At 28.5% G+C, this 25,473-nt stretch overlaps 2 protein-coding genes across 4 annotated transcripts; both read left to right on the top strand.

Annotated features, from left to right (window-relative positions):
- The first annotated feature begins 421 nt into the window (after positions 1-421).
- Positions 422-2,113, top strand: LOC115708248 (uncharacterized). 3 transcript variants are annotated; one of them, XM_030636469.2, is made up of 3 exons: positions 485-656; positions 832-1,004; positions 1,116-2,113. In XM_030636469.2, the coding sequence occupies exon 3, from the start codon at positions 1,120-1,122 to the stop codon at positions 1,867-1,869; it is 750 nt and encodes a 249-aa protein (XP_030492329.2). In that variant the 5' UTR covers positions 485-656; positions 832-1,004; positions 1,116-1,119; the 3' UTR covers positions 1,870-2,113. The 3 variants fall into 3 exon arrangements, with proteins under 3 accessions (XP_030492327.2, XP_030492329.2, XP_030492328.2); XM_030636468.2 differs by having other exon boundaries at positions 489-701; XM_030636467.2 differs by having other exon boundaries at positions 422-1,004.
- An 18,527-nt stretch (positions 2,114-20,640) lies between these two features.
- On the top strand, positions 20,641-22,526 carry LOC115707397 (1-aminocyclopropane-1-carboxylate oxidase). The gene is made up of 4 exons (XM_030635356.2): positions 20,641-20,965; positions 21,130-21,356; positions 21,460-21,793; positions 21,939-22,526. The coding sequence occupies exons 1-4, from the start codon at positions 20,852-20,854 to the stop codon at positions 22,248-22,250; spliced, it is 987 nt and encodes a 328-aa protein (XP_030491216.2). The 5' UTR covers positions 20,641-20,851; the 3' UTR covers positions 22,251-22,526.
- The last annotated feature ends 2,947 nt before the right edge of the window (positions 22,527-25,473 follow it).

Below are 25,473 nucleotides of genomic sequence, written 5' to 3'. Positions count from 1 at the left end.
AAAAGAAGAAAAAAAATACAATATTTATGTAAAAAAATAAAAAAGAAACATAGAATATTAAACACGAGGCCCACTCACTGAAATACAAAATAGAATATCAATCATTTTGGCTTCTAAACAAAAAAAAGAAAAAAAAATTGAGAAAGAATCTTTTTTATTTATGCAATTGTCATTCAAATGAAATCTTTTTTTCTCACTTTATAGCGCAATCAATGCTCTAAATATGTTTTTTAGATCGACAAAGAATTTGTTTGGGTCATAAGAAGAAATATTATCATTATTTTTAGATCTTTTTACTTGATTGTTAAATGTTGGTACTTTTACGTAATAATTTTAAGTTGAAAAATTGAAATCTTATCAGTAATTTCTGTTAATTTTTTCTTCATAAAAGAACACAAAATAACAGTGTTAATTTTGAGTGTAAAGTGAAATTAAAGTACACATATGATTTAAAGTGCCACTTGGCATTACCTCGGTTGAGGCGCCGGCTTCAATGGCTTTGACTTGGATTATACTGGCAGGCCAGCCTTAACTCACCTAATCACCTACTTAAATACTCTGATTCTAATATCTTAAATGTTTTAAATATTATAAATTCATTTATTTACAAATATTTGTCACAAACGGATCCCAAGTTCGAGAAGAATGAAAAAAAGGTGGGAAATCAAAACTAGTTAGGGGGAAACACACACCCGTAAGCTGTAAAGTAGCCATATTTTCCTCTTCGATTTTTGTTTTCTTACTTCTTCTTCTTCATTCTCTTTCGTCTCATCTAATTAATTATCTTTCTTTTTCAAATTTTGATGAATTCAATTGAGTCCTTTTTTTCAGTGACGGAGTTGGCTTCAAATGAAACTTAATTCACTTTCTCTCACCAGCCCAGTATTTAATGTTTTATCCTCTGGTGAATTAATCTAGAGGTGGGTATTATTCCTCATTCATGGAAAAAAGATCTCACGAGATTTCCATGGACATTGCAATACCCTTTATTGCGATCCAAACTTGTAAGTCTTGTATATAAAAACAGTTTTTTTTTTTATTGTGTCTAAATCTGTACTGTATTCATAACATTATCGATCTTATTTTAATTGATTTTGTGGTTTCTGGGTGTGTAGGAAAATGAGTCAACTCGGTGTGATTCTACAGGAATCGCTGAGTCGAGAGAGGGAAGCGAGAACGATTCTGTGTTTTCTGAGGGAACAAATGGACGTAGGAGATGGAGGAAGAGGAAGAAGGAGGAGTCTGAAAGAACGGTTTGGATTGAAAGGAATGGGTTGCTGTGGGGCCACGTGGGGTTTCAGGCCAACAGTAATAAGCGTTAGAGATAATGATGAAGAAGAAAACGACAACGACAACAACGAAGAAGGAGAAAACCAAGAACGACAATCTCTGGAAACTATTTTTAACCAAGGAACACTTCAGAATCACCCGGAGAATGATGCGGATCCGGTTTGTTCAGATCCGGATCCAGATCCGGCTCATTCGGCGCCGAGCATGAATCTTGCAGCGGCGTTAGCCGCCGAAAGACAATTCCGGCAAACAAACGAAACCCCAGCGAGGGAAGAGGCGGCGTCAAGAACGGCGGGGAGTACGGCTCCGGGAACGCCAATGAGGGTGTCTTTGATGAGATTACTGGAGGAAACGGACGGTCGTGATGGGAGTACGGAGAAGAGTAATGCAGTAGTAGTAGGAGAAGGAGGGGTGGGGAATGATTCGGTGTGCTGCGTGTGCATGGGAAGGAAGAAAGGCGCGGCTTTCATCCCATGTGGTCACACCTTTTGCAGGGTGTGTTCGAGAGAGATGTGGTTGAATCGAGGTGCCTGTCCCCTCTGCAATCGTCCCATTCTCGAGATTCTCGACATTTTCTAAGACCATCACCATCATCACTATCATCACCATCACCATCATCATCATCATCATCATCTCTTCACTTGATCTGTACTGCCTCGAGTTTTGTGCTTTGCAACGGAATTATTTTTCACGTACCAGAAAAATCCATAAACATATATATTCCATTTTTCTTTTTGTAATGTAAAAATATCGTTTCAATGATTCTTAATTACTATGCAATGTCTACATCAAATGGAAATTCTCATTAATATTGTTTTGTTTATCTATATTTTTTAAGATAACACTCTTTTTTTTTTTTTTTAAGTTTTGCCATCCAATTCCGAGTGCAGGAACAGGATAATATTATTTATTTACTTTAATTATTTAACAAGAGTAGAGGGGTGTTGTGTGAGTGAGTATATGGTTGTACCTTTTCATTCAACTCAATTGGAGTATATCTAACATGTGTATGCATGTTTGTTTGTTAAATTTGTATTAAAGTTCTTATTATTTAATTATTAGTTTAAATAATAAAAATAAAATAAAATTTAATCTAATTTAATTATATTTTTTAAATATATAAAATTTAATTTAATTTTAAATTTATTTATTAAAAAATATATTTAACCAGTTTTATTAAACAATAAAATAAGCAATTATTTTATAAATAAATAAATAAGTTTAGATATGTTAATTTTTTTTTTTTTTGAATGGAGTTTAGATATGTTAATTAAGAATGAGTGTTTGAGAGTATTTAGGGGCGGCCTAGTGGAAGAAGTGGTCCTGCTATCTCTCACTTGTTTGCTAATGATAGTTTCTTCTTTTTGTATGTATCTCCTGATAGTTGTGCCATATTTTGAGTAATATTGGGATGGAATGAGTGTGCGTTAGGTTAGCTTGTTAATTTGACGAAGTCCTCCATGTGTTTTTCTCCTGGTATTTTTAAAGGAGCGGAGGATGCTTTTACAAATGTTTAAGGACTAGTTCGAAGAATTTCGTGTCATGAGAAGTATAGTCTCTTGTGTTTTTCTAGTCGCTGTAAATCTTGTTTGTTTCAATCTATCAAAGATCGGGTTTGGAACAAATTATTTGGTTATTAGAAGTCAAATGGGCCTGAAACCTATAAAGGGTCCTATATTTGGAAAATTATTTTTTGGGGTAGGGAACTTTTTCAGAGGGTGGTCGATGGCTTATTGGAGAAGGACATTCATGAACATTCACTTTCAGGTATGGATTCCTAAACAATCTGCTTCTCGTACTCCTTCTAGACCTATCCTAGTGTGTCTATGGTTATTGATAAACTGAGTGTCTGATGAGGCTAGATAGATTTTGGCTATCCCCAAATCTTTACAACCTTTGGATAGACTAATTTGGCATTACAATGCTTTCGGTGGGTACACAATCAAAAGCGGGTGTTGAAATGCTATTCGATTATTAGGAAGAGGTTAAGTTGATTCTTCTTTAGGCCCTTCTTTTTGGTGGAACTATTTATGGAGTCTTTCTATCCCTCCTAAGATTAAAGTTTTTATTTAGGAAGGTTGTCTTGATTGGTTTCCTACCTCTTACAATTTGAAAATTCTTAAGGTTCCAACAAATTCTTTGTGTTCTATGTGTGGGGTTGAAAAAACCTTTTATTATATTGTATATTTTAGAAAATGTCCTTGTACACAAAATAGCCATATACATATATAAATCTAGGTCATAATTAATTCTATAAACTATAATAGTGACACACTTGGTAAAAGAGATTTCCACGCGAGAATGAGATTGCAGCCTAGTTTTTATATTTCTGGGAAATACTATAATCAAGCAACGTACATTTTTATTATCTATATTCTATATATTATATACCTTATTCGACGTGCATAGACGTATATTGAAATTCAACGCTTTGTTTAAACCAAATAAAATAAACTAGTTGACAAAACGATTGTTGGTTTGGTCGTATTAAACATATTAACAATTTTTTTAAGGAATTCAGAACAAGATATCAAAACACACAATTCATAAACAAGTTTTTATGTATTAAAGATTGTTCCAGGAAACATGCACAAATGCTTGGACTAGCTAGACAATTAGACATCTATGCTCTTCAATAAATAAGAAAGAAGTACCTAATTAATCCTAATATAAAACAACACGTTTAACCAACTACTAATAACAGATTCACAAGACGTTATAGTAGCTACAACATATGAATCACCAAATCACAATCATTACTTCTTAGTGTCTTGATCCATTTTCAAAATAAACATATTATTCCAGGTACAGCACAGCCATATTAAAGCATGCAAAATTAATTTTTGTTGACTTTTGAATTCATAGTCTCAAGGGTCACCTACCAGCAGGCCCGGTCTGAGCTAAGGTGAGCTAGGCCCGTCTTAGGGCCCACCGGCACTTTAAGACCCAAAAATCTTATATATAACATAGAAAAATATTTCTTTTATTTATCAATTAACTAAATTTACTTTTTCAATGGGACGTGGAAATTCTTGCGGACCTGTTTGAGCAACGTGATCGAGATCTTATCATGCATATCCCTCTGAATTCGGGTGAAGAGAATGACATCTGGTTTTGGCAACATGAGAATTCGGGCTTTTATTCAGTCAAGAGTTGTTATCAATGGTTACAAGTGTCGAAAGGGAGATGGTCTGCTGATATGGAATCGAATCTTTGGCGTTCTTTATGGAAAACCAAAGTCCCTCCTAAAGTTATTCACTTTGTTTGGAAAGCCATCACTGGGTGTCTCCCCACTCGTACTCAATTATATACCAAACATGTGCCTGTGCAGCTTGATTGTCCTTGTTGTTCAAGAGAGGAAGAATCAATTTTCCATGTCCTGGTTACTTGTAACTTTGCTCAATCTTGCTGGAACTTGTCAAGTGTGCCTACTGCTGTTATTGGGGGGACTGCATTTGGAGATTGGATAGAGCAGCTTTTAGTTAAATGTCAGCCGGTGGTATTTGAAGAAGCTCTTATGGTGGCATGGGCAATTTGGAAAGCAAGAAACGAATTGCTTTGGAATAAAAATGTCACTAGAGCGGCTGAGGTAATTACCACTGCAACAACAGTGTTGAACCAATGGAAAACTGCTGCTGCTAACCGTTTTTCCCCCCTACCTGCTGTCGTAAACAACACCAGCAACCACGACAATAACTGGACAGCACCAGATGCTGGTTTTTTGAAGGTGAACGTCGACGGTGCTGTATTTTCTGCATCCGGTTCTTTTGGTGTGGGAGGCCTAGCCCGTGATTCTAATGGCCAGCTGATTGAAGCGTTCTGCATGCACAAAGCAGGGTGTTTTCAACCCAGTTTGGTGGAGGCCATTGGTGTAAAAGAAGCTTTAAGTTGGATTAAAAATAAAGGATGGGAACATGTTACTTTGGAAACTGATTCTCTTGTGGTTGTTCAAGCTCTTCAAAGTAATGTGGTCATGCATTCTGTGTTTGGCTCTACTATTACATATTGTCTAAATCTTTTAAAGTCTTTGTCTCATGTTAATGTTTGTTTTGTTAAACGATCTGCTAACAACGCTGCACATTGCCTTGCTCGTGGCGCTTGTTATTGGTCAGATTGTATTTTTGTTGGTAGCAATGTTCCTACTGCTATTAGCACTGCTGTAATGGCCGATTTGGCTGTTCTTTCTTAATGAAGTTATCTACTTTCATTCAAAAAAAAAAAAAAAAAACTAAATTTACTTTTAATTTATATTTAATTGAAACATATTTCTTTTGGGAAATTTACACAGTTTACTGTGTTTTCCCATTTTCTTTCTTTTATACTGTTACACTCCCAAAATAACTTTTGTCTTGTTTTTTTTTTTTTTTTTTTTTTTTTTTTTCTACCAACTTTTTTTTTTCTTTTTTCTTTTCTACGCCAACTTTTTTTTTTTTTTTTCTTGCCAACAATTTTATGTTATTGTTTTGTTTTTTTTTTAGATTGATTGGGACATGGGCTCAATTATTTATTTAATTTTTTATTTTAATGGATATAAAAGTTATTATTTATTATTTTTAATATTTAATAATTATTATTTTTTGAGATAATTTAATAATTATTATTTTGATGAAAAGGTTGATGGGATGTGTCATAAAAGTGACATGTTTTACTTTTTCTTTTATTTAAATAAATTTAAAAATCACACCCCATGTCTCATTCTTTTTTTTTTTATTTAAATAGATTTAAAAATCTCACTCCCATTTCTCACTATTCATCTTCTTCATTATCTCTATCTTCTAGCTTTTCAAATAAATCTCACCCCCATGTTCTAATATTCATCTTCTTCTTCAAGTTTTTTTTTCTTCATCTTTACCGTTGTTTTAGTATTGTTCTACTGTTGTTTTTCATGATTTTTATTTTTTTTTAATGTTCAGTTCTTCTTCTTCATCTTCTTTTCTTTTCTTCTTTTTTTTTTTTTTTTTTTTAATTTTTGAAGTTCTTAGTTATGTTTTTTTTTGAAAATATAAGAGTTAGTGCGGTTTTTTTTTGTTCTAATTTTCTAGAACTTTTCTTGCAAATATAGTGCATTTAGTATTGAGAATGTGCACAACATAGTTAATTTTTGATCATTTTTTTTTATTGTTTTTTTTTTGTTTTAGTATTGTTTTAGTATTGTTTTACTGTTGTTTTTCATGATTTATTTATTTGATGCCGATTTCACTGCCCTTGCTCCATCTCGCTGGAATTAATAGGTATTTTCTGGGTGTTCTCGTGTTGTTGTGATGGTTATGTCTGTGAGTGTGGAAGATGGAGGCTATAAATACATTTATTCTTCGTTCTCTTTGGCTATTTTTGTGGTTTTTTTCTTTTGGTTGTCCTATAAATATATTTGACGAGCTCACTCACAAGAGAGTTTTGAGGTGTGTGTTTCTTTTATATTTTTCTAAGTATTTATATTTGCTTCATTTGTTTTTGTGTTGTTTCAGTGTTGTTTTAGTAGTTTTTTTTTTATAATTTTCTAGGAATAGACTTGCAAATATAGTTGATTTTGCATCTGGTGTTGAGGTTGTACGGATTGTTTGTTTTTTTTAATCATTTTTTTTCTTTTGTTTTGTTTGATTGTTTTAGTGTTGTTTTACCGTTGTTTTGCCATGATTATTTATTGACGTCGATTTTACTGCTTTTGTTTATTCTTGCCGGATTTAATGGTTTTTTCTTGGTGATGTCCATCTCCGGCGACTCCCCACACACGAAGCAGGTTGTTTTCCCGTGTGTTTTACTGTTCACAGTATAAATGTTATGTTGTTGGGCTTGGGCAGTACAAAAGTAAAGAAATTGGGCTGGGGCAGTAAAAATGTTATTTTTGCCGTGTCCCAGTATATTTGTAAAGTTTTGGTCCAAAAACAGTATTTTTGTAAAATTCCCTTTCTTTTTATATGTATTATACCCAAAATACTCTAACATAAAAGAGTCACCTAGAGTATATTGAAGTGACAGGAAAAGAATTGGCAAAGTATTTATAAAAAGAAGTAAAATGATAGAATTTAAAAAAGAGGGTAAAAGTAAAAGATGACAATATAAAAAGAGTATAGAGTATAATTTCCTCCCATTTATCCATACCAGATTAAAAAAGAAAAAGAAAAACTATACTATTGAGGCATTGACTATAGAAAAAAGCATTATTTTATGAAAGTAAGGTAAAAAAAAAAGAAGAGAGAGACAAAAGAACATACCCATTTTTTTAGGGAAATTTACATGGTATACTAACTTTTACCATTTTCTTACAAAAATACTGTCAGGCGGTATTTTTTACTTTTTTACTGTGTTTTTCTATAAGTTTCATACTGCAGTATACTGTGTTAAGTTTTGACTGGTGTTCTACTGGTGTTTTACTGGTGTTCTACTGTTGTTTTGAGTTATCTGCTTTGTGTTTTACTGGTGTTTTATAAAAACACAGTATTTTTGAAAATTTTTCCGTGTGACAGTATTTTTGTAAAAGTTAACCGAAATTCTAGTATTTTTGTAAGTTTCCCACTATAAACTTTCCTTAGGCCCATAATTTTTTAGGGCCGGCCTGTCTAGCAGTGACAAATAATGGGCCTCTTTTTTTCAATGAGGAAATTACAGTATATGGTTTTTTTGAAACTTTGTTACAAATATATGGCTTTTTTAAATTTGACCACTTTTTATGGCATATTTTAATTTTTAAATCATTTTATGGTATTTTTTATACCATATATGTGTAAGCTTAATTTTTTAAAAAAATAAAAAATCTCAAAAAAAAATTTCTCCATTCCATTCAAGTACCCTACATGCCTCATCCTTCAATAGTCCACCTATCGACCTCCGTTCACCAACGACACATCCGACAATCAGCAACCCACACATTCGGCAACCGACGGCTCAAACTGACTTAGATATGAGATTTCCATCACCAAAACCTCAAAGGAACAAACGAATTTTGTTGCAGTTGGGAATCTTGAAACCAATTTCTTAAACTAAAAAATTGGTTTTATAATAAACAAATCTTATATGAAAGTGCATAAGCTATTTTCTTAATTTATTGCCTTAATAAAACTATTTTTAACTGATTTTTTTGTTAAAAAACTAATATCTTCATCAAGAAACTAATTTTTTTAAAATTGGTTTTGATTATATAGAAGTAAAATTTATATATATATATGAGTTTTTAAGTTTTTATAATATTTCTTCTTATAAATAATTATTTATGATGATTTATCTCCTATTTTTTTTTTAAATAACATATTTAGTGCAACTAAGATATATATAAATATATATGTATATCAAAACTTTCTTTTTCTTTTTTTCCAAATTTCTGTAAATAGCCATTCTTCATGACTTCATCAATTCTGCCATTATTTGGTCTTAACTCTTGGGCTGTCCGTAGACATTGTACTGCAAGACAGTCAAGTGCATATATATTGGGCCGATTTCGTAGTCAAGGCCCAAATCAAGGTGAAACCCAATATTTTGGCTAAGGCGTAAATCTAAGTGAAGCCCAACTAAAAAGAGCTGGGTCTATGAATTAGAGTAGGCTGTCCGTCGTATATTTCAACCAAATAGTTCGACTTCGATGGATTATTTGCTGCTCTATTGCTTTCAACTAAAATATTAGTCAGCAACCATTCACTACCCAATCAAAGCTAAAATATTTAGTCGAGTACGAAAATCAGTTTAATGCTTTATCATCTTGTTATGAAACGAGTACATAGAATCTTTCTTTATTTTGATATTTATTCCTAATTAATAAGACCAACTATATACAATACAAACTAAAAATATACACACTTACATGTAAGCAAATTAAGTCTACGACGTGGCATAAAACAAGGAATATGAATTTTCCTATTTATAAACAGAAGTGGGCATCATGGAATGGATAAGAATGAGTTATAATTAAAGGGATCAAGTGATGAGTGAGAAACTCATCATGATCATCATCATCATCATCAATGTGGCACATTTATATAAATTGAATTCGACAGCATATGATTCTATAGGGCTTTGTGAAATGGATTTTTTTTGGTTACGTGCAAGGTATGTACATTTCTTTTAAAAAAAAAAATTATATAAAACCAAAACTAAAATAATAATTACCCTTTTCCTTTTTCGAACTATATAATGGGAGAGTTAGTGGAAGATGTTGAACTCTGTAATTTGTTCCAATTATGTGGCCTCAGAAAGATGACTTAAGGTACTCTTACTCTTTTTACTGCTTTTCCTTGATGTTGATCTTCTAAAAGATCTTATTAAACTCGTTTTATTCTTTCCTTAATTTGCCCAATAAATAATTATGAGAAAGAAACAAAAAGACTTTTGGCAACTTTTAATACATATACTAATGATCATGATGTAGCCTATTATATAATACTTAAAACATAAAGGTAATAAAATCATTAGCTAATAAATCTGTAAGCCAAAGGTAAAGAAAAAAAAAAAGACAATTATTCAACAATTGTGATCAAATCTATAATGAAGATCTGAAATAATAAACTGTTCTGGGCTTTATATAATCGCACATGATATCTCCAACATTTCAAAAAAGTTCAACCAAATCGGCCTCTCTATAGATATAATTATTACATTCTTTATTGAGGAGGAACAAAAAAAAGTTGAAGTATACTATAGTAAATTTGATTAAGTGAAATGTGATTCTTTCTCACTAATTTTGTCTATCTTAGGAGACCCAATTGTACTTTTTTTTTCTTCTTTTCTTTCTCTTCTAGTACTTTTTAAAATGGCATGTTGGTTATCTATAGAGATTTGCTTAAAGAAACAAAGATTATTAAGAAAATAATTGGTAAGATATATTGTAGATGTAGTCTCCCATAACATGCACGCCCATTAATAATGTCCCACATATATAAAAACTTTGATCACAATGATCTAGTCAAACCATATGGATAAGTCATTCAATGCAAAAACAATAAGCTAAGATATATATAAAATTAATTAATTATTATATCAATAGTAAATAATATTAAAGAGATTAATTACTATTTCAGGTGGGTGGGTGGATAATACTGGCTGGGACCATATTATGGGGTCATGCATATATAATTAAAATAGTAAAATACCATCAAAAGGATCTAATTAAATCCCTCATTTGATTGATATTATTGATCATCATCCCATATCTTCATGTGGGGTCTCTTTTTAAATAAGCTGCAAGCTCTCAATGTGGTCCAATAATATATATTAATGTAAGTATGTATCTACATATATATTGCCATACTGAGACTTGAGAATATAGTTGGATTACTTGAAAGTTTGAGTGGATATATTTAAATTTATTAAGAAGAATCAAGAATCAAGTCATTGATTTCATTTCATTGATTTAGATATTGTGCGTACCCTTACTTTTTATATGTAGAAGGTATAAAATGTTGTGTCATTTACTAATTTAGAAGTATTACTATATTGGGATGAAATTTGGCACTGAAGAGAAGATCAAGAGAGTCGAAAATGAGTCTAGATTTACATATTGTCATCGCCGCCAGAAACTGTTTTTTTATTTATTTTTATAATGTCACATATCTAATGGATTTTATTCCAAAAATAGTATAATATGAAAAAATAAAATAATAAAAAGAGTATAATATGAGTATGCTTAATTTGCCTTTACAAAATGAAACTTTCCTAATAGTTACATATTAAATACAATATTTAACAGCACAATAATTACAAAAACTTGTGTAAATATATTATCTTTCACAAAAAGCTGCTTCCATGACTACATTTCGTGGAAATGCCATAAGAATATTTAAATATATATTTATATGATTGTTTTTATATAATTAATTACACTAATAAATAAGTAACATTATTAAATTGCCAAAATTATATTATGAGGTTAAACTTTGGTAACTACTAGATGCAATATAAATTTCACAGATTAATTATAATGTGGGATAAAATACACACATATTTCTTTTATATATAGAATAAATCACACAAAAGTAGTAAGATTTATATTAATATATATGTTTGGCCCCTCAAACATTTTTTTATTTTATATTTCACAAATGAGAAAGGAATCATATTCCTTGATCATCAATCAGATCGATTCAATAATTATATTCTCTTAATTGTTGACGAGATGTTCTTTCTTTTATCATTTTTATTATTACAACTTTCACTATTTTTTTGCAGCTAGCTAGCAAGACAGACAAATTAACAAGTTCTTTACAAATGACTAATCAATTTGTTAGCTATACCCGTGAGTACTTCTCCACCTTCCTATAGCTGTAATTGACATACATAACCTTCTCTCGTGGTTATCCTTAATATATAATTACACCACAGCAATTAAATGAAAATATTCAGTATGAACATGCATGCAGCATATATATCCATTAATTATATTCCTTACATAAATATATATACACTATATATACTAATATAGATGTCACATAAACATAATAAAGATCATGTGTATCACAATATGTAGTATAGCCTAGCTAAGCTAAGACCATACTCGATCTTATGATTTATGAAATGGAAACTGTGATCCTTTTTATTAGGGCTGTTCTGTACGTATCGGATTTGGTATGATTTTCTTTTTCTTTGAACCAAACTATTATTAATATTATTATTATTAGTTTTTGAATAAATCAGGAGATTATCATTATTATTATTATGGTTTTCTAAAAAATTTAAAATATATATCAAATTATATTAATGTTATTCAAAAAAATTAAAATGTATTGGTTAAGAATTGCAGTTTGTATTCAAAATTGTTCTAATATTTTTTGTAAGTAATACTTTTTTTTTTAATTTATTATTTATTATTAATTAAGGTTTCTAAATTTTTTAAAGTTTATAATCAAAACAATACCAACTCATAATTTTTTTTTTCAAAATATCTGCATCCAACACTACAAGAAACGTCACTTTTGCCTGCACAAAAGTTGGTATTGCGCTGGTAAAATAGAATTTACCCATGATGTGTTGGCAAAAAGGGGTTGGCAAATCAATGTTGGTATTAGAACTTTTGCCAGCATAAAATGAAAAGTGCTGGCAAAAAAGACTTTTCCCAGCGCGTAAATGTGCTGGTAAAAGTCAGATTTTAACCACTGCAAATGTACGCTGAGAAAACTTTGATCTCTTTGCCAGCGCAGTTTGCGAAATGCACCGGTAAAAGTTACTTTTACCAGCTCAGTAACGAACTGTGCTGGTAAAAGTGACATTTCTTGTAGTGCAAAGATATACATTGTTTGGATTTCTTTTAATAAAAAAATATAATAAAACCTCTATTTAAAAATATACTTAGATTAAGCGAATTACATTCTACTTAAGAGATTATAACTAAACAGAGGTATACTAGAAAAAAAATGAAAAACTCAAAAAATATCAAATGTAAAAACAATAACAATAAGTAAGGGGTAAATACCATTTTGGATCTCGTATTTTGCAAAAGTTACCGACTGGACATTTTATTTTGTTAAGTGAAAATATATACTATATATATTTTAAAATAGTAATAATAAGACCATGAGTTCAATTTTCGACAATTTTTTTTAAATAACCAACTGAAAATATTCCTAGCACGAACTGATGTAGAAAATGTAATCAGTTTTGTCATGACACATCTAGATTGGACTACTATTAAGTTTTATTTTGATAAAAAATAAGTTCGGTGTCTTGTACTATTTTGAAAATAGGATCCATTTTATCATTTAACAAATAGATTATTCAATCGATAATTTTTGAAAAATACAAGGTCCAAAATAGTATTTATCCATAAAATATTCTTGATACTACTAGATTAATATTACGTGCAATGCATGTATACTTAGTTATATTCTTAATTTTTATTTTGGCTATATTTATTTTTAGTTGTATAATTAGTTTTTTTTATATGTTATATTTCAATAAACAATATTTTTTTAATTAAAAAATATTTAATTTAAGTGTTATTTATAAAAATAAAATATAATAATATTTAAAAAATTTATTGTTAATTATAATTTAGTTTAACTTTAATACTTTTAATTTTATGCTATTTTTCATTCTTTTAGAAATGTCATACACTTTTTTTTTGTTAAAAACATAATATAAATATATTTTCTTAGTAATTGCAATAGGTATAATGATGTTACAATATTGATCCTGTAAGAAACATAAATAATTTTTTATTTTATTGTTAAATATGTAGATAGGGTAAAGAAAAATAATAATAGAGTTTTTTTTAGATATGCATGTACAATGAGTTTAAAATTGATCTTGCACGTTAAAAAAACACTTTATGTTATTATATGGCTACATTTAAGATAATATAGTTATCATAATAAAATTACTTTTTAGTAAATATATATAATATTAATTATATATGTAACAATTTAAAATAAAATTATTAATTTTACATAAATAAATTTACAAACTATATATTCTATTTAAATTTAAAAAATACATAACTAATTACAATTTAAAAATTATTTTTATTTATAATTAACATAAATTGCGACTAATTTTTTTTTCTTCTAATTACCGAAAATGTATTATTTATAGATAACTCAAAGAATGTCCTTTAACTTATTAACATTAGCAATCTAACAATAGTAATGGTCCGGATTGACTAATAATAGTAATTAACACTGAATATTTAATTAGTCTGTTCTTAAAAATAGTTTAATTTTTTTGAATTGGTTAATTAAAAAGATTTGCAAGTATACATGGATTCCAATTGTATTAACGTCCTAGTTTTTATTTGACAATTGGTCCCACTAAATAACAAATTAATGTAGTGACAATGTGTAGAGTATGACGAACCCCACGAGTTATTTCAAGAAAAAAAAATATATTCTTTCCAAGCAACAAGTAATAATATTCTTGAAGCTGGCCTGTACGTAAAGTGACTACGTGACTCACCATCAAAGATTCAAATTGGTATATACAGCAGTACTCTGATGTATTTATATATATATTTATATTTGTATACATGGATATATATAGCTAGGTTTCAAATCATATATACGTGTGTATATATATATTTCCAAAGACATATACCTAATAGAGCCAATTGTAGAGGAGTTGGAAATAACATGGTATGTCAACTAAGTGGGTACAAGTATATGTATATCACTCTTCCTCCACGCTCATCAATTATATTATTAATCCTATATCACCTTTCATCCTTAAAGAGAGAGAGAGAGAGAGAGAGAGAGAGAGAGAGAGAGAGAGAGAGAGAGAGAGAGAGAGAGAGAGAGAGAGAGAGAGAGAGAGAGAGAGAGAGAGAGAGAGAGAGAGAGAAGCAACATGAAATATATTATAACATTTCATAGTCACAAGCTATAACTATAAGTATATATATATCCAAAAGAGTCATCATGGATAGTAATTGGAATTTTCAATAATTTTAATGAAACTAATTTTTAAGTTATGTAGCATTTTCCATCATATATACATAGAATAATGCACGAGGAAACCACAAATTGGAGGACTTATTCCCATCAAATAAATCAATTAATAATGCTACAATATATAATTATTAGATTCAAAATATCTAGCAATATAGCTATAATTATAACACGTACGTATGTAAATATATATAATATAAATTCATAGAATATGGAACGTGATCCAAAACCAAACAAAGCTAAACATGGGTCTTTCGTCCCATTGTACCTTTGGGCATGTGCTTTGCTCTATTATGCAATATCATGGTGTGGGAGAAATTTTATTTAATGTAATTTCTGTCCCCCAAAAGAAATTAATGGTATATATATATATATGGATATGATCATTTTTACGAAAATGAGAGATTTATGAATGTAAATGTAATAATATATATAAGAAAAAGATCATCTACATGCTAAAATTTTAAAATAAAGTTCCCCCACAAATCGAAGAGGATATAGTGATCAGTACAACAATGAAAAAAGAAAAAAAGAAGTTAATATATACTTTGTCTTTTAGCAATAACTACTTTCAATGTACTTTAACTCTGCGGCCAAATTGTTATATATCGAATAATTAATGAATAGTAATTGTACCAAATATCATTTGACATTACATAAAGCTAGCAAGCTGCACCATGCACTTGAATATCCATATGTATAAAGTTATTAACAGTTTTTTTTCATGTTTATAAAGGAAAAAATACAATGAAGAAAGCCACCTTATATATTACATGCAATCAAGATTAGAATCTCACAACAATCATACACACTCAACCACACCATAGTATAGTATGAGGCTATACTAGACATTAAATTGGGTTTTATTTTATATAATTTAATTTATTATAAAAAAATTATTACTAGCTAGTCACTTATTATAGATAAAAAAACTCATCAAAATATTGGACGTTATAATATATATAAATCATATAGATTTCATCCTGCACTACTAGATCTATTCTGCTATATATATAGATATTAATTATATAAAATTATCTGCCCAATTTTTCACTTTCAAACACACAAACATGTACACATTTTCTTCTTAAACTTTTTGTGTAGCTATTTATATTTTTAGTGTGTTGTCAAATCAATATCTTAAATAATTTACTTTTTCACAATTTTTTTCTCATAGATTTAACCATTTTGTGTGTTTTTTAATTAAAGTAATATTTTTATAAAAAGTAGTCCAAATTTCTAAGTTCTATAAGTGGTGGAGGAATATTTGAGCGTGCTTGTAAATTTTATTTGACTACATGTTGATTTTTTTTGCCATGTAATTCTGTATGCATTATTGTATATTCTCTATCCTATGTTAATTTTTTTTTTCAGAAAGTTTAAATAAAGATCTATTTAGAATTACATAAATAAGTATATTATTCTTCAATATTATTTATTTTTTAAAAAAATGAACAAGCTAGGATGGAAAACGGTTGACCTATTCTTTGGTACGTCCCTAAGGTCCAAAGCAAGGACTCTGTATCAGGTCCACTTCATCTTCTTATCAAACAGAGTCACAGTATATGATGAGTCATAAGAGCAAGTCCAACCACACTCCATATATTTATATATGGTGTGATTTCTCTCCAACGATGCACTAAAAGTTACACTATTTTGAAATTTTGTCTACAGTGCACGGTATATATACCGTGCACTGTAGTCACGCCATATATTTTTTATTTATATATATTTATATTATTGTATTTATAAAATTAAGAATTTATTTTTAAAAAAATTTACAATACACATTTTTAAAAGTAATGTACGAATTTATTCCTATTTATTTTGGCACCCAACAAATTTTTCTAGTCTACTTTTTTATATAGTTGTGTATATTATAGTTATTTAAAACATCCTATAAAGTTTTGAGAAATTTAAAAAAATTTAACACGCCGAAAACAATGCATTTATTTAAAAGTGGCGCACTGATATACTCCTACCTGATTCGGCATTCGAAAGACTTGTTTACTCTTTTTTTTCATGGTTGTGTACATTATAGTTATTTAAGACATCTTGTAAAGTTTCAAAAAATTTAAAAAAATCTAACACGCCGAAAATAAAATTCAAACTTTTTATCACGTAACTCTTTTATTTAGAGGGGTGAATTGTAAAAATATCTTATAATATTTTGTTATGTATATTTAAATGTGAATACCATAAATTATTTTTATTTTTAATTATGATTTAAGTAAAATTTTATTATATTTTTTTTGAAAAAAAATTACACATTAAAAACAATATAAATTTAAACACATATATTAAAATTAAAATTAGACACACTAAATATCATATTCTTTATTAATCAAGAGTACAAATACTTTATATTATACAACAAAATATTATAAAATGAAACCACAGTCAATAGTACATAATAAAAACATTACAAACTTAAAATTTATTTAAAAATTATTAGTTAAATATAACAATTGTAGTAATTTTGGTTAATTAATATGATATTAATTTTTATTTTATTAAAAAATTAATATAATAATAAGAAGTATTTTTTAGTGTAATTTTTGGTGTTGTGGTTGGAGAAGAAATATTTTTTGACGCCAAATTTAGTGATAGTGTAACACTATATTTAGTGCATCATTGGAGATGCTCTAACTCACTAGCTATGTATTATAAGTATAACCCAATTTACAAGTGTTGTAATGGCCCAATAGACAAAACAGCATTAAGGAAATCTCCAATCCATCTCTACTAAAAACAATTAATATGGAATTATATGTTTTGTTTTCTTCCTCTCCTTTCAGCATTGATCTTTCCCAAAATTGCATATAAAACTAATTACTAATAATTCATACAAATTAATGACTAGTGTGGTTTGGTAGAACCAGATAACAAAGAACACATAATTGCATGAGAGTTAAGAATCGACCTAATATTTGGAGTGTTATAGAGTATAAAATATAGCTAAGGGCCATGCTCCTTATTAATTAATATTTATTCTTTACTAGATCCCACCCATTTTAATCAAAAGTTTGTTCTCTATTTTTTTTTTTTTTTTGAGATAAAAGTTTGTTCTCTATTAATTATTAATTATAATTTATTTTTGAACAATTTATTATTTAATGATTTCACTAAACTTACGCCAACAAAATTCACATTATATTTTTGTTCGATTCTTTTGTTTGCCTTTTTCTTTTTTCACTATTTTTTTAAAAAAATTAACAGAATATTTTAATTCTTTTAATTTAGTTTTTATGTTAGTTACGTACTCAATATGATGTTAGTGATGATGATATATTAGGCAAAACTAGAGATATTAGGAAAAAAAAAATTACAATAAGATATTGTCGGAAAGAATTTTATTGGCAAATAAATAAGATTGATTAATCTGTGTTACAATGTTAATTACATTTATTTATTTCAATTTATGATTTTTGTCTATGAACTATTGACAATATTATAAATTGGTTATTCTGTAGGTTTTATCATACATGACAAACAAAATAATGACATGACTGCGCGATGAACCAATTGTCACCAAGGCTAAATGTATAATTTAACAATATAAAAATGAATTTTTTTTAAAAAATAAAAATAAATTAATGATTAAAAAAATTATGTAAAACTAAATTAAAAAAAAATTATATCAAATACACATGTGGCGTTAACATGATACTGACGTAACCAAATCATCATTTTGTATGAAACATGTGATAAAACTTGACAAAATAACTAATTTACAACACTGTAAATAGTTTAGGAAATACTTTTAGCGAATTAAAAAATTTAGAGATATAATATTATATAAGTCATAGTTCTAAGACAAAAATTATAAATAGTCTTTATTTAAAGTAAGATTTTCTGTTTTAAAAGAATTGTTTTAAATTAAGATTTAAATTATAAGTTGTTATTGTTATTTATGTTCCCACATTTTAATTTTATAAATATATTGAAAAATAACTTAGCAGATCATGCCACCTTCTGTGGTGTGGACACCTTAAAATTTCAAAAAGAAAAAAAAACAATTGTATTAATAAAAATAAGTTAACAAGCTATAACGTTAGATTAGTTGTGATCAGATAAAAACATTTTAGAAAGCTGGAGTACTGATTCTCTTCTCGAAGCTTTAGAACAAAGTTAATTAAATTATGAAATATGCCGACACCATTTTGAGTCTTTTAAAGTATATGCACCAATATAGGTAAGCAAGTAGCCATATATTAATAAGATGAAGAATTACTTATATATTATTTTTTTATTAATTTTTTTAAATTACGGTAGTTGCTTTAGTAATTTTTGTGTGAATTTTAATTGTGATTTAAATTTATTATTTTGTTAATTATTATGTTAATTTTTGTAAAAATATATAAAAAAAATTACTTTAAAATATAAAAATAAAAAAATCCTAATAAAATTTAAATACATGCTGTTTAATGATAAAATAAATGTCTAATTTTAACTTTTATACTAAAGCACGACATAATTATAAATAACCATAACCAAAATGTATTATATGAAAAAGTTTAAAAGAGGAGCATATCGCGTTCATATTAGTCAAGACAACAGTACTAAATTTTATCAGATAAAAGAAATATAAAAAAAAAAGTACTATTAGATTTCCAATTTTATATAGTCGATATTTTTAAAAAGAAGACAAAACAAAAATATATAAAAGGGTGTTGTGTACTCAAACTTTATTAGCTCGGCAAATTTTATATCATCTGACAGGTAACTGTGTAAACTTATTAGTTATTTTATGTAGAAATTAAAATAGCAAAAGCAAAAACTGTTTCTAGGTTCTTCGAGGAAATTAAAGAAAGGGCTAGATTGCATTTTAATGAGTATAGTGCATAGGAAACTTACAGGCACAGACTACTTTCAATTTTCAAATATATATATACATATATTATGTCCTTTTTCTATTTCTGTGTGTAATTAATCTCCTGTGACGCATTTTCTAATTTCTATAGACGAATTAAGGGAATCTTCTTTTAAGATCCAAATCTCATATGTAATACTACTCTTACCATTAAAAACAAAAACCCAATTGTTAACAAAAATCATTATTATTTTTACAATTGTACGTGTATAATACTAATCAGTTGGTTTTCCTCAAAGAAAAAAAAAGCTATGTGACTGGTCTCAACGAACATATCAAAATTATACTATTATTGACACCTTACCTTAAGCAATACTCCTAAAAGCTCTTTTATTCTATATTCGTTATTGTATTTTCACAGATTGTAATTCGTGATGTACGATATCTGTCAAATGAAAGAGTTATTTGATATGACGGCTAAGATTGATCTAGAGATAATTAGGATTAAAAAGTAGAAATGTACCCTGACACTCATTTAATGTACCCTGAGACTCATCCAATGTACCACGAAATACATTCCGTGAAAGTATATCACGAGACAAAATCATATCCCTTAAAATATATTATTGAAATTCTTTTATTTATTTATCTTACCACAAATTTTTACATTACTCTAATCTCTATTATTGTGTATGCATAACTACTCATTTTAAAGTATGCAGAACTGATCAATACTAAAATACATCAATATCAATATCTTACTAACTTTGTATTAATACATTTCTCTTATTTTTGCTGTTATGAAAAGAGTCTGACAAGAGAAAGAGAGTAACTAGACACAAGAAAGTGACGATAATAATAAACTAGAAAGAGCCAAAGTAGAAATATAGGCCCATTTCCCAGAAAATTGCATTATAACACACACAATTTATTTATTCATTTATTGGACAAAACAAGTCATAGATTATGCCACAGCACAAAGAAGAAAGAATAGGGGCACCCGGCCCCCACAGGATGTGCTCACATACATCTTCCACGACTCCACACCTCCTTTTTTTAGCTTCATTTATTGCAATACTCTTCACTTTTTTTTCTTTCCTTTTTCAATTTACTTTCTTTTTCTTTTCTTCCAAAAAAAAAAAAAACATATTTACTACTTTATTTTTCACTGTAGAGAACTCAGAACTCTATTATTCCATCTCCATCATTATTTGTTCTCTTTATCGCTTATAAATTGCTTCAAACCCTTACACCAATCTCACCACATACCAACTTTCAATATACTTACTTACTTAGCTCTTAAGATCACTCACTCTTCTTAGAGACCCAAAAAAGAAAAAAAACAGAGTATATTGATAGAAAGTAGTCTCTTCCAACAAAAAAGAAAGAAATGGCAATTCAACCAAGTTTTCCCATTGTTGACATGGCAAAACTCAGCACTGATGAGAGAAAAACAACCATGGAGTTGATCAACGACGCTTGTGAGAACTGGGGTTTCTTTGAGGTATACATATACATACATACATACATATATATAAAGTAGTGGTATAATTATAAAGATAGCTTTTTTATAAAGCTCTGTTCTTTCTTCTGTATATTTTGTTTCTGGGATCGGTTTTTGTATAGTTTTCTTTTTGTTGTTCATGTGAAATTATTATGTTTGATCAGTTGATGAACCACGGAATATCACGTGAACTGCTGGACACGGTTGAGAGGCTAACAAAGGAGCACTACAGACAGTGCATGGAGCAAAGGTTTAAAGATATGGTGAAAAGCAAAGGCCTTGAGGCCGTACAGTCCGAGATCGACGATTTGGATTGGGAAAGCACCTTCTTCTTACGCCATCTTCCCACTTCAAACTTGTCCCAAATCCCCGATCTTGATCAAAACTACAGGTTAATTATATATTATGTTATGTACTATATATATAGTACTATTCATGATTGAAAAGAAAAAAAAAACTTGTTATTATTATTCTAATATAAGATGTTTTTTCAGGGATGTGATGAAAGAGTTTGCTGGAGAAATAGAAAAACTAGCTGAGCAACTTCTGGATTTGTTGTGTGAGAATCTTGGGCTTGAAAAAGGCTACCTCAAAAATGCATTTTACGGATCCAAAGGCCCAACTTTCGGAACTAAGGTCAGCAACTACCCACCCTGCCCAAAACCCGAACTTATTAAGGGCCTCCGGGCCCACACCGACGCCGGAGGTCTCATACTTCTCTTCCAAGACGACAAGGTCAGTGGTCTTCAGCTCCTTAAGGATGGTGAATGGATTGATGTTCCTCCCATGAGACACTCCATTGTTATCAACCTTGGTGACCAACTTGAGGTAAACTTGAAACTATAAAATTTACAGTAATTTTTAATATAAAATATCAAGTCATTATTTACATGTACGTAATTTTTTTATTAATATAATTAAATTATTTTTTTTAAAAAAAATCCATATTAATTTATTTTGAATGTATTTATAGGTAATCACGAACGGAAAATACAAGAGCGTTATGCACCGTGTGATAGCTCAATCTGACGGTAACAGAATGTCAATAGCATCTTTCTATAACCCTGGAAGTGACGCCGTTATCTTTCCAGCGCCGGCATTGTTGGAAGAAGCTGCAGCCAATGAGGGCCAGAGCGAAAGCCGAGCCATTGTGTACCCAAAGTTTGTGTTTGAGGACTACATGAAGCTATACGCTGGGCTGAAATTCCAAGCTAAGGAGCCAAGGTTTGAAGCCATGAAGGCCATGGAAACCACCGTCAATGTGGGCCCTATCGCAATTGTTTGAGATTGTAGGAACAATTATTAAAAAACGACAGCAAAAACAGATCATGGGATTTAGTTAAATTATTAGTTTGCGTCGTATATATATGTACTCTCTGTGTCTTGTTATTAATTAGTTTATGTTTTATTAAGGAATATATATGGGTGTTTGTTTGTTCTATGATGTTCTTGTAAGTCATAATAGTAACTTCTATATTATATTATAATATAAGCTTAAGTTGTATGAAGTAAATAATAATAATAATATTAATCTATAGTAATAGTTCGTGTTGTGTGTTTATTATTCATGTGTCAATGTTAATTAGCCTTTGAAAAGATAGATAGATATATGTTAAAGATGAGCTTTTTAAGATTTTGTCGGAGTTTTATATGAATTTAGTTATTATAAAGTACTGCTGTGTTGATCGGAAATGCTTTTTTTCACTGTTTCACTAAGCATAATTCTACAGTAGCGTAATGCAGAAAAAGACACGAATGAGATTGATAAAAGAATATTTTAATATATTATTTTGGTTTTGGCTTTTTCTAGAAAACACACATTTTTTTTTTTAATTTTTACATTTTAAAATATTTTTTTTATATTTTTACAAAAAATTAATATAAAAACTTACATAACAACTAACAAAATAATTTAAATCCTAACAAAAATTTATATAATAATCTATATAAAAATTATTAGAGCAACTATTCAAATTTAAAACAACTCAAACTATAAATTTAAAAAAAAAAATCAAAAATAATATATAGAATAATTTTTTTCTTACTTTAATAATTTAGGAAAATTCTACAATGCACGCCCTTAAAATAGATATATTGATGCACTCCTATATTTTTTCGCATTCGAAATAATTTTTTAGTCAAATTTTTTCTCATGGTCATGTATGTTATAGTTATTTAAGACATCCTGCAAAATTTTAAGAAATTCGGAAAAGTTTAACACGCCGAAAACTATGTTCAAACAGTGTGTTGCACGCGTGACTATATTATTATGACAAATTCTATTAAAAAAAAATTTCTTTGTCCAAATTATTTATTAATTTGGTAAAAAAAAAACAGTTGGGATTTAAAAGGTGTAAAATAAAAAACAGTAATACTTGATTTACTATTTAATTATACTCTTTTTCTTAGGTTACTAATACTACAAACAACAAAATACAGATATAAATAATAAAAGTCATTATTATTATTGATAGTTTAATAGTAATTCAGAATATTCATTTTTTCATGTTAATTTTATATTAATAAATAAAGATGCTATAATAAATTGGTTGTATGCCAAATTTGACTCATTTTTAAGAATATTTGTAAGATGTAACCATGCATGAGTGGTGCAATAGAATGAAATAATAGAAGAATAGTGGTCTTGTGCATCCGCATTTTCATTTTACAAAATATTTTAATTTGATGCAATCTAGCTAATACCCAGAAAAGATTAAAACAAAGAAATATAGAACAAAAAACTTAAACGAAAAAAATAATAATAATAACACGCATATGCAAATGTATTATGTATATATATATATAGGGCAAGTATGATATGAAAGCAAAAGTTTTCTACCGCTAGGGAATTTTTTTTTGCTGTTGATTTTAGATCATATGATTATTATGATGTAAGGTGTACATACTTACTACTTGTAAACACTTAAAATTTTATACATATTATAATATTATTTGATGATATTTATTTTTTTAAAAAAATATTATTAATAATTAAAAATTTTAGTAGTTTTTATTTTGAATAATTATTATTTTTTTTAAAGTTACTTTTTTTTTTTTTTCAAATTTACGGTTTGAGTTTCTAAAGTGGTTGCAGCTTTAGTTGCAATAGGGGTTTCTATACGATTTTTTGTTGTGATTTAGGTTACATCGCTAGTTGCAATATGAGTTTTTATATAGAATTCTGTAGAAATGCAAAAAATATATATATATATTTAGAAGTGTAAAAATGAAAAAGACCCAATTTTTTTTTCTGATATATAAAAAAAAATATTCTTCCCGCTTGTATTATTGCTTTTAGTTTTTGGTGTTATTGGTTTTGTTAAAAGGAAATCTATTTTTAGTTGAGATATACAAATTATTATAAACTATGCATGTATTATATATAACTTATTTCTTTTTTTATCATAAATTGCGGTTGTTTTTTATCTTTCTTGAAAATCGTAATTTTTTCTAAAAATAATATGAAGAAAATTAATATAATAATAATAATTTCTGCTGAAGAAAGAATATTGTAATAATAATTTTGGTGAGAAGAGATTAGGGTTTTGCCAGTAACCCCAGTAAGTATGTTGCATAAAAGAACTGGCCCCATGTGCTCTCATACCAGTGAATAGTGACGATTTTTTGTTCATTTTACAAGTAACTGGCTGCGCCGTTAAATCGAATTATATCATTTTCTTAACACACTATAGTTTTATCAGACACATCTTTTTTAAATGTCGGAAGATTATGTTCCAAGCTAATTAATTGCTGATTCTATTTTAACTATTAGATTAGAAGTTTAAAATACTAAAGAGAATAAATGAAAAAGAATAATCCACCCAAAATTTAAAGTCTCAGTGCAAGTAAATGAATGACTTGTATAATTTTCTCTTTAGAATATCGAATTAATGAAAAAGTTATCTCACACTATAAAGAGGAATATTATTACAGAAACAAAACAAAAAATATACAAACAAAAAGTATAGTTTATGTCATAATTAATTGTTGCCCCATATAAAAGTAGAACCAATAATATATATTGTAAGTAGAAACCAAATCCAACGATCTAGTGGAACAATAAACAAATGTATTATTAGGCTATTAATCCTTCCAAGGATCTAGTCTGCAAATAGTACTGCCCCCCCTCACAAGATAATATATACATATGTACAAATATATTTATAATTCTATCTGTATTTGCAGATCAAACAAATGGGACTTAATAATACCAACTTATTATGATCACTAATATTCCCGAGAGGGAAAAAGGGACCCATTTCAAATATTGGGTAAACAATGCAAACAGGCTTTATTTTATATAATTCCAATAAATAATGTTTTTAAATAAGTAGCTTCTTCTGTGAAGTACTTCATAGCTAAGGAAGGAAGATAGTTTATAAATTGAGCTACTACACTTTATAATTTAATAAAGTTTTACATAATAATTCAGATTTTGTTTGCTATTATTTTTAGCAAATATCGTTTGAAGCACCGTGTTTCATTTTTGTAACATTTTGGTGCATTCG

Source organism: Cannabis sativa, chromosome 1, assembly GCF_029168945.1.
Source record: "Cannabis sativa cultivar Pink pepper isolate KNU-18-1 chromosome 1, ASM2916894v1, whole genome shotgun sequence".
NCBI lineage: Eukaryota > Viridiplantae > Streptophyta > Magnoliopsida > Rosales > Cannabaceae > Cannabis > Cannabis sativa.
The sequence above is the reverse complement of the archived record's forward strand: the minus strand, read 5'-3'. Positions and strand labels throughout refer to the sequence as shown.